The sequence below is a fragment of the Setaria viridis genome, chromosome 2 (assembly GCF_005286985.2).
Source record: "Setaria viridis chromosome 2, Setaria_viridis_v4.0, whole genome shotgun sequence".
NCBI lineage: Eukaryota > Viridiplantae > Streptophyta > Magnoliopsida > Poales > Poaceae > Setaria > Setaria viridis.
In genome coordinates, this window is record NC_048264.2 from 16,335,004 (window position 1) to 16,346,041 (window position 11,038).

The 11,038-nt window shown below is 43.8% G+C and overlaps 1 protein-coding gene across 2 annotated transcripts; it reads right to left on the reverse strand.

Annotated features, from left to right (window-relative positions):
* Positions 1–240: 240 nt before the first annotated feature.
* LOC117841994 (ent-copalyl diphosphate synthase 2) lies at positions 241–9,524 on the reverse strand. 2 transcript variants are annotated; one of them, XM_034722327.2, is made up of 14 exons: positions 9,338–9,524; positions 6,140–6,213; positions 5,760–6,060; positions 5,445–5,628; positions 4,345–4,559; positions 3,416–3,536; positions 3,181–3,293; positions 1,975–2,201; positions 1,768–1,883; positions 1,589–1,687; positions 1,231–1,476; positions 1,043–1,139; positions 690–896; positions 241–604 (listed from the first exon to the last, which is right to left on the reverse strand). In XM_034722327.2, exons 1-14 carry the CDS (start codon positions 9,450–9,452, stop codon positions 383–385), a joined length of 2,337 nt encoding a protein of 778 aa, XP_034578218.1. In that variant the 5' UTR covers positions 9,453–9,524; the 3' UTR covers positions 241–382. The 2 variants fall into 2 exon arrangements, with proteins under 2 accessions (XP_034578218.1, XP_034578217.1); XM_034722326.2 differs by having other exon boundaries at positions 9,314–9,524.
* Positions 9,525–11,038: the final 1,514 nt, after the last annotated feature.

The following is an 11,038-nucleotide window of genomic DNA, read 5'->3' on the forward strand; positions in this document are numbered from 1 at the left end:
CAGTGCGGTAGGTAGCCCAAGCATGCGCCTTGTGCTCGGGCCACGTGGAGGACTGTCGGAGTGAGCCTGATCATGTTCAGATATCTGGCCCACTCGCCACGCTGCAGCCATCCTCAAGGCTGGTGGAAGAGGTCTTTGATTTTAAAGATTTATTCTTTAATTTACTGGTTATTATACGATTTACTAGCAGTGGCCATCGGTCATGTTCTTAAACCAGGAAATAAAACTCTCAGAAACAGATTTGCGCAAAACATCGTAGTAATGGCTGTAGCGGTACAAGTATGTAATACAAGTATAAGTCTCTTGTCTTGTAGTATTCAAATGAACAAGAGATTTTTTATCAGAGGATTCATATGACATCTTCATTTACTGGAACTGGGGGCTATTCCGAAACGACATCCTCGAATAGGACCTTGGAGATGTGACTATCAATTGTTTCAGTTGAGCAATAAGAAGCATAGTAGTAGCTCTTCGCCACGTGGAGAAATGTCTGCCTGGTCACCCTGTCGATAGAGTCGCAGCTCTGAAGAACAGATTGAGCCAGCTCCTTCATCTCCAAATCCACTTGACTGACTGAATTCTCAGATTTCTTTAATCCTCCATTCTAGTTGACCATTTTTGTGGGTAAGTTGGTGGATAGCATACGGTTAAAACTGTTACAATTAATTTTGTGATGAGAATCCTCATACCTGAACAGGAACTCTAGAAGTCAGTTTGCTGCAGATGGAAGACGTGAGCCTCTCAAGTTGGGTATACTCCGAACGGTTCACATCATGCTCCTTCAAACTATACCTTCCGGAAGCAATCTCTACTGTACGAACTATCAACAATGCTGTATTCCCTCCACATGATTCAAATCCCTCCTTTGCGGTCCATGACCTAAGCCACTGCTTCCACTGCAATAATAAAAAAAAGAAATCAGCGTTCCATTTCCATTTCTAGATATAGGTTACCATCATCTGGTTGCAAAATAGTGCCAGTTACCAATAACTTTATCCTATCCTAGTCTACTATTTGAATGTGGGTATTTGTTTCATCTTACAGCTTCACGAAGACAGTGAGAAGCATTCTCAGACGAAGATTGGTCGATAAGTTCACCAATTGCACCCAGGAGGGCTTTCTTTGGATCCTCATTTACCCTGCATCCAACACATACGCCCTCAATGTTAACGAGTGTTTGGTCTCCGAATCATAGAAAATGTCATAATAAGAGGCATGCCGGCGCCCAACCTAGTTAGTGCATCACGGCCATGGTTCTCGAGCTCACTAATTGCGCCGTGAACCCTTGTGCTAACATCAGAAGCTTTGCGTCGCAAGTGCAAAGAAACAGCCTCGGCGATCACCGCCGTGCGCGCCCATGCGAGACGCTCCGCTGCTCGGTCGGGCTCGAAGATGCTGGCTGCGGCTTGGAAGTAGGCTCTCAACACGCACTTTGGCTCCACGCCGAACGCTGCAAGCTTGTTCCTGTCATACCACCTGCATAGTCGCAAAGAACAATAGTATAAGCACCACCAATTCGACTATCTTCGAAGCTTCTTTCAACTGAACTTCCAAAGACGTGCATGTCCAGGTAGGAACCGAAGCTCACTTTCTGAGGCCATTCCATTCGAGTCGGCAGAGTTTCTGGAAACTGCGAAAATCTTCCCTTGCGGTCTCGAGGAACAGTTCGTTACTGACTAGGAGCATCCTGCAAAATTTTCGAAGCTAACCGGTGAGCAGCCGTTCATGTTTGGGCATTAGTTAGGGGTGAGTTAACCGATCGATCACCTATAGAGGACCTTCCCGATCCACACATCGGCACTGCCACCGTACTGCTCCAGATACATCCTTGCTTCGATCCGGGGCAGGCTTGCTCTCCAGGGGAAGTCCAGTGCGTAGCCGACCTGCCAAAATCGACGCGAAAATGTATAGTGCGTGCATATTTATCAACAGAGAGGGGGACAAAGTGGCCATGTAGCACTTGGATTTTGGTACCTCGCCAGCTAAGTCCTTGGGGATGACCCATTTGTCGCCAAAATTGCCGGAGGCTCGCTTCTCTTCCAGGAACCCGCGGCAGTAGACGTCGGCCCGCTCAAGCTCGCTCTCGCCGGGGAAGGAGACCTGTGCGGCACGGTATGTGTTGTACATCGCCGTGATTGATTTGTTTGTCTGTCCGTGGTAGCAGACAAACTCTCCATCCTTCTCGAAATGCTTGAACATACCTGGCAGTGGCAGTGATCAAAATTGAATACATCAAGGTTTCGAATATTGGTGCCATGTGAATTATATTATACACGCGCGGCATGAAATAAAACAACGGATGGAATAGTTAGTAGTGTGGAGCTCCACATACAGGGAGACAAAAATAATCCCCGAATAACAGCCAAACTGATACCGACATTTTCTCTGCATGCGATTTTGGATCTGCCATACGAGAATGACTCATGGAGTAAATTTGTCCAAGAAAAGCTCTGGTACTTCTACTATTTTTACCAGATTTTACAAATATGTTTCAATACAAACTTAAGTGGTGTTTAAAGATATATGTTTGGTACCATTTCACGTCACAACCAGATGTGATAGCAACATTTCCATGGTTCTTAGATTTTTTTTTTGTTGAATAGCCGATGACTATTTGTCTTCTTTTATGATTTTTCAAGTAGACAAGTTTTTTAAAGTTTTTTAGCCTAATTGAAAAAATTCATGAGTTATGTATTAAGTGATCCAGTGGATTTTAGGAAAACATTGGTTGCTTTCTCTATCGAGTCCAAATTAAACTAGAAAACCCTTACCTCTTTATTAGAAATTGTGAAGAATAATGATAACCCACATCTATTTGAAATGAACACTAGGAAAATCTTAGCGGGAATAGTAAGGTTACGAGTCGTACAATGCAACACGATTCCCTTAAGCCTACAACATGATTCTTCTTGTAGCGGGAATAGTACGTATAGCATTTTTTCTTGAAGAACTAAAATACTAATGCCATGACATACACTATTCCCCAAACCGATTTTAGCAAAAAAAAAAGTAGCAGTTCCACCAAGTTGCCAAAATACAAGACAACTCTGAACCTTCCTCTTCCCTTTATGTAAGATGCCATCTTATTATATTAGAAATTTCAAAGAAATTCTTCTCGATAAAACACCCGTAATCTGCCTAGGGAACTGACATTTCCAAGGAAAAATTCACACTACTTACTTGGAGAGACATAGTAGCCATGCAACCGCAGTAGACGAAAACCCATGGCTGTGTCATCGATGTCATTAACCGGACAATCCCTTGTAGCAGCCAAGCCTTTTTGAGTCAAGTGCCTGTTAATATATATCGTGTAATTTGTTTATATACAACGGATTGAATATATTGGCAGGAGATTTTTGGTAAATTTAAGAGAAATTAGGCTGAAATTCTATACTTCTTTTTTACATATTTATACCTGTAGACATAATCCAAGCACTCTTGGATTTCACTTGTGAAGTACCTCGAAATGCCTAGTCGCTCCAACCGATCAACCACCCATAAGCGCTCAAAGATATCGACAGGATATGTAAAGGGCACTAAAATGAAATGAAAATTCAAACATATTAGTATTTTTCAAAATAATTTGTTATGCAATGTATACCTTGGGTCTATATCAAACTAGGTTATATTTTTTTTAAGGATTCCACCAAAGTTGATAAAGGAAGATGGCACACTTAATCCGTAAACATAACTTTTTTTATCAAGATAAATCAGCAGAATGATTTTTCTACTAGCTTTGAGAAAGCCAATGGAGAAACTTCATGAACACTATAAGCATTCTCAAAGTTTGAGGTTTGACCGATAGTATATATACTTAATTACAAATATAAGCCGATTTAGGTTTGTCCTAAGTCAAACTTTATTTCTTAACTTTGACCATGTATATCTGAAATTTATATAGATTGACATACAAAATTAACATTAATCGATTTATTACAAAAACATTATACATAGCTCATTTGATGTAAGATAATATACTTTTATACATATTGCTAGTTAAAGTTTAAAAGTTTGACTTAGAACGAACCTAAATTAACTTTTATTTGTTATAGGTAAGAATATAATAAAAATTCAATATGCTTAGGACAAAATTAAAATGCATTAAGGTGTTTTTTTTGAAAATGCACCCACCCTCGTAGTTAGAATCAGGAGGCTTAATCACTTGCAACAGACTAAATCAGATGCAATTAAGCCGAACAAGTAGCGGTACGCGTTGCAACTAGATACAAGCCTGTTGCAACTATACACAACCAATTGTCTGGGTGGGTGCATTTTTAATTTATACAGAGTGGTACCTTGTGCATTACTCACATATATAATATTTAAATAAAACATTAATTTTACCTCCCTCCTTGAAGTTATCGACAATTTCTTCAAGGAATTGAAGGCACTTCCTGTCCCCAGTTTGCATAAGAGCATAAGCTGTGGGGGCAGGTGATGACATAAAGGAGCCATCGGGACACTGGAGCGTTAAAAGCCTTTCCCAGTCTAGACCTGGCATTCCTTCTATGCTAAGAAGCAAAGTTGTTGGCCCGGCATGAAGTGCATCTATAGGAATCCTGCGGTGAAGATAACCAATGTATCATTCGACTAATTAAGTTGAAGATCTCAAACCTATGCACCTTTTGAAATGTTGATTTCTCATAAATTATATTAAGAACACCAGGTCTAAGGGAGCGCGGATGCTTCCCATTCAGCATGACTGTGTATTTAGGAATACTTTGATTCTACTACTTCAAAAGAACATGAAAAATTAGAGACACCAAATGATAAAAAATATAGAAATAAACTGAAAGCACGTGCGTCCAATCACCTCCACGGCCTCACCACATCCCTTCTCCTATCCACTCCATTTCAACACACCCACTTGCTTAACTTTCTACTACTTAGACAATGCAAAGAGTCCTACGTATCGAATTTCATCCTCTTCCAATCGCACCATCTTAAGAAATTTAAAAAACTCACATGAAAAAAAGAACCCGAGAGTGAAACCACCTTTTTTTGAACATCTCTCTGCTTCCAAATGCTGCTCTCCCCTAACGGCCTTGCCGCAATAGTCCTTTTTCTCCACTAACTTCAAAACACACGCGCGCGCGCACCTGCCTGATCTCCACTATCGGATGAGGCTAAAGGAGTTCCTCCTCCCACCCCCGTGTGGAGAAAGGAACATCCCTGCTGCCCCAGTGTTTTTCCTCGGTGCACCTGGCGTGCGGAGCGTCCACCATGCCCGTGGTCATTGTTGTCATTCCATAGAGCATTACCCATTAGCACCCTCACATTCCCTCAATGCCAACGGCTGCACCGTGCTCTCCTCTCTCCACCTCACCCGTGGACATCACCGTGTCTGCGAATGTTGTGGCTGCACCCCACGCATCTAACTATTTCAAGCAAAATCATATAAGATAAACCGTAAAATAGAAACGAGTAGATGATAGGTAGTATACTTGGATAGCTTTAGCTCTCTTCTGGAATATATTTCTTGGAGCGCGGGCTCATCATAGGGCAAGTCGAGGCCAAGATCCTTGGCCATCTCTAGTAGTGTTGGCAAGGTTATCTCAAAGCCAACTGGCATCCATTCCGCATCTTCCTCAGTTAATCTCCATAGATTTCCATGAATAAATGACAGACCTGCAATAGATCAAATCCATGCCTTCATTAACATGGCAGCTAATAGTAAAAATCTTATTCATCAGCGTAGTGCTGCTTTTGAGAGACCTGTTATCCATGCCAAACACTAGAATGTGATATGTACGAAGTACCTCTTTGGCACTGGTAATGGTGAATGTTCCACGATTTAAGGGCCACAATGCAGGCTAGGGTGTTGATAATCCTATCGTGAACCATGAAGAAAGTGTCGTCGCCCCATGAGCCATCCGGCAGCTGATTTTTGGTGATCCAGTCAATACTGGTGGGGAACTGCGGGCCGCCACCTCCATCGAGCCTCTTCACAAGAGCTACCCACGCCGTGTCGTAGGCCGAGACATTGATATTGCCATCACTTATGGACTTAAGCTTTGCTCTAATGGCATCAATTTTTTCTGACACATTTCTTGGTTCATCCTGAAGTATAGAAGAAATGTACGTACGTATGCACAAATTAATAATGAATTCACTTCATGAGTTTAATTCATTTACGCACCTTTAGACGTTCAGATGGTTCGCAAGTCGTCACTGCACCCGTGCCTTTCCCATTTGCTATTGCCAAAATGCGCTCTAGGAACAAGAACGAAGTAGCAAGACATCATAAAAGGTTCCCCTCATTAACAGCATATATGGTTTGCTAAACATCTATGTAACACCATAGAGCAAAACTGGATTAGGCTAATTCACATACGAGGTCGCATACTTGTACTCGCTTACACCACGTAAAAAAAGATTAATTTGAGTGGGTGGCATGGACTCTAGTGTGGCCTATGTTTGTGTAACTAATTGTTATGGTTGGGTTATGACAAAAATGACTATACACATAATCATACCGCACGCATGAGCCACCATAGGCCAAATTCAAATCGGACAGGATGTCACATCCTGTTCCTGTCTCCCACAAGAGGCCGGTGATGTTCGGATCGGCCAAATGAACAAATGACCAATGGCATCTATATCTTGGCCACAAAGCTCACAACTACTGCTACTACAAAAAAAGAAAGATTTTTAGGAGCTCCTTGATTATTTTAGGGCCCCGTATGAGAAGTCCCCCGCACCTACCAAAACTGTGGCGGCGGACGGTTGGCGGGGGAGCGGGCGGAGGTTGGAAGAGATATATGCAGAAATTAAAAAAATCTAATCCAATAGCTGAAGGAAAAGTGTTGTCAGTGACGAGGAGACAAAGGATCCAGATTTTGAAGTGTCAAATTGTCAGCTGAATTGGGCCTTCTTGGCTCTATATAATGCGTTGCTATCACAAAGACAATGACAAAGCAAGCTGACATGGCATATATCAGGTATGGCGATGGCGACTGGTTAATGGAAATAAGTGACCTATTGAGATGAGCTTTATCAATATTTGATTAGCCCCACAATGCGGCAAGCAGGATTATTTTTTTGAAACAATCGTTAGCTTCTTTGACCTATTTCTGCGGAAAATCAGAAGACTATATTCCACACTAGACGTATAATCCCTATATATTTTGAAAAATAACTAGCGAGCTACTAAAATGCCTAGCAGTAGATTTTAGCAAAGCTTGAATAGAATAACTTTAATTCAAACGTTACAATATGAAAAGCATTTCATTTATACTATCTTGATTACGAAGAAAGCTTCAGCAAATTATAAACATTTCTCGCATTTTTTTATCCATGCGCATGGGCATGCCCATGTTTTAATTTATAATATTTGCACGGGTTGGCGATGCATACAGTGCCAGCAAATATTCGTATGCACGGGAAATATCTTTTGGAGTTTAGTCATGCATCTTTGTCTCATTGAGGAAAGATCTCAATAGAGATAACTGAAGACTTTACAATTGATGCAATTACTGATAATTTCAATTGCTAGAATGCCTTAAATTGACACCAAATATTCGCATGGCGGCATGGAGCAACAGTTGCTCTCTTAACTTGGATTTTGAATTGGGTGCAGAAATTTAACGTAATATATAATATAGGCATGGTGATTATTCTGCTAAGAACATCACTATGTGAGAGTGAATAATTTGTTTGGTTCTATACTGTTGCCCCGTCCCCTTCAAGTTATTGGCTCCGACCTTAGATGCTGTGCGAGTACGAACACACATGGCCCAGGTGCGCAATATACTATGGATGTGATGGGCTGATGGCTACGTGGCGTGCTTCCAGCTGAGTGATGAAGAATACTCTTGTACTGCTACTTGAGCTAAGTGATGAAGATCAACTTACATATCTGTGTGTTAACGAGATAGGATCTAATTATATTAGGTTTAGGTTAACGAGACAGGATTTATTTTCTACCGTCGCAATTTGGTATAGTTATTTAATTGTTTGCCAGCATCGGTAACATATATAGTAGCTGGACCCCGTATGTCATTGGTACACCAGTATACTCACTGTTACCATAGTAGCTGGACCCCGTATGTCATTGGTACACCAGTATACTCACTCCGTCCTAAATTAATATTCATTTTGACTTTTCTAGATACATGACTTTTAATATGCACCTATATATATACTATGTCTATATACATGGTAAAAGCTATGTATCTAGACAAACTAAAACGAATAGTATTTTGGGATGGAGGGAGTCACTAGTAGACAACTGACTTTCCATGCGTCCATTTTTGTCCCGGTTCAAAGTAGGTCCATGACAAAAAGTTCACCAACTGGGATTAAAACTTAGCCACTGGTGGGGGGGAGCTCACCAACCGGGACTAAAGGGCTCCTTTAATTCCGGTTGTAAAGGCCAGTGACCCTGACGGGCTTTTTCTCCCGATTAGAAACACCAACCAGGATTAAAAGGGTCCTTTAATCCCGATTGGTGTTCCAAACTGGGAGAAAAGCACCGTCACCTCGTTTCACGCCCCCACCCCTCCATCTCCTTGATCTTTGTCTCAGAAAATAAATCAGCAGTACAACCTTGTCCTCTGCACAGCATGCACAGGTACTCTCCTTCCTCCCTCCTTCTTCTTCCTTATCCTTTCTTCCTTTCCCACGCAGGCGGGTGGCGGGCATGCGACACCGAGGTGCGAGCTGGGGAGGCGGGTCGGGGCGGCGGCAGGCTTGCGGCGGTGCGCCGGGGAGGTGGCGGCGGCAGGCCAGAGGCAGCGCACGGGGGAGGCGGTGGCGGAGGCCGAGGCGCGGCACCGACGCGCGGGGGAGGTGGCGGCGGAGGCCAACGCGGATCAAGCCGAGGCGCCGGTGTGAGAGGCGGCGGCAGGAGGCCGACGCGGATTGAGCCGAGGCGCTGCCTGTGTGCTTCGTGCTGGAGGGGCACAATGGAGCGGTACGAGCAGAGGGCGGCCGCGGGGGCTTGGCGGCGGCGGCAGGCGCAGCCGGCGAGCGGCTAGCCGACGACGCGTGGGAGCCGGAGGTGGAGGCCGCACAAGCGCACGGCACGGAGGTGGGAGCCGAGCCGAGGCGGGCGGTCCGCCCGCCTTTGTGCTTTTTTTTATTGTTTTGGAAAACTCTTTCATCCTGGTTGGAAATACCAACCGGGACAAAGGGAGCTTTAGTCTCGGGTGAGCGACCTGGAACTGAAGATCCCCTTTTGTCTCGATTGGTTTATCCCGGATGGATTGTGAGGAGATTTGCTCCGTACCAAATGAGACTAAAGGTGGGTTTTTCACCGGTGAGTAGCAAATAGAGGGTCATAAAACTTTGGTAAAGGCAAATAAGAAATTACCATGCATGACGAGAGAATTCTTACCACACGGCCGGTGCGGGGAGCGTTGGGGCAGGGCAGGTTGAACCCATGTCCTAGCAGTGCGTGCTCGGAGGAACGTCGTGACCGTGGGTGCAGCAGCTGCTGTTAAGGCCGACATTATTATCTCTCTCTGTATCTCCTCCTAAAGATGAGAGGTGCTGAGTAGAAGAGAATGACAATGAGATCACACACGTTGCACCTGTATATATATATACATATATATACGGACGTGAATTTACAGGTCTGAGGTGTGGTTGGTAGGGAAGAGTAAGCATCGCATATACGACACGCGACTGGTGGTCCAATCTTGTAGTCTGTGCACGTGGTGTTTTTGTGACAACCTTTAGTCCAGAGGCAGTAGTCTTAACGTACGGGTCCAATCCGATGGTCCATACACATGTTTGACGCTTGTGGATGATTCTATTCTGACCGACTGATATTCCCTCTCTATCCTTGTCAAGAAATATCATTCTTGGCCGACTCCAACCTCTGCAAATCCATTTCCACGAATTCCTTATTCTCAGCAGTTTTTAGTGTTCAAATTCTTGAGGTAGCCTATCGGCTGATCAAACACGAGCTAGTTCAGTTTCTCGTGCGGAGTCCTGCAATGAAGGAGGATCGGAGTTACCACGATAACCATATCATTCGTGATCTACGGATACCCAAAATTAACTTTCCCCTCATTATATATTCCCGTGTCTCAGCATGTTAATCAAACAGACCGTGAGACTTTCCCCTCATTATATATTCCCGAAAGTCGTCTGTGTACCGATCATCACGGGTGCTTAGAGCGCAACTGCAGACTAGCAAAATATTAGCTCTCTGTGTTAATTGAAACATTGATCAGGCTATCCGACGATTTCCAAGAAAAAATATGTTGGATTTGCATTGGGTTGGATACGACCTGGCTCAGCTCGGCTTGGCTCACTCCAACTTGTGTAAGAGTCCGCTTAGAATCCTATTCAAATCCTTACTCAAAAGTATGGTTCGAGAGTGGAAAAAACGCACTCCAATAGCACCCTACTTGAATCCTACTCTAGAGAGACCACTACTTTCTCCCCTCCAGCTCCTTCTCCCACGGGGCATTCACGTTCACATGGAAGCCACCCTAATCACTTCTCCCTGCCAAATCCAGCCACACTACCCAAGCCGTGCTAGTCCGCCGGCAATCGTCCCCACATCTCCTGCCCTGACCACGAGCTACTTGTTGCCGCATCGGACTATGGGTGGGGCTGAGATCTTCCGCCGGGCCTAAAGGCCCCGAACTCCTGCAATGATGGGAAAGAGAGAAGAAGGTGGAGACTGGAGATGAGAGGAGGGGACAAACAAAGGAAATAGCACACGCTGAAGGATGGGTACCACTAGTTATATGGAAGAGAGGCTTATAAGTAGGGATCCTTGTTGGAGTTGGACGATAAACAATATTGCAGAAAAGTAAGGAGAGTTCTTACTCACGAAGTATGAATATTTGAGTAGTTATTGCTGTAGTTGCTTTAAACGAGCTAGAAAGGCTGCATGGCTCGACTTGGTAGCTAGAAAGGGTCATCTAGAAGAGATGACCCAATTAGTCCTCGGTTGTTGTTACAAACTAGGATTAAAAGGTCCCCACAGGTGACTTTAAAAGGAAAACATCGCCTACTCAACCACATATACTGTGTAGGTGAGATGATAAAGAAGCTAAGTGCGAGGTAAGAGGTCACAGGT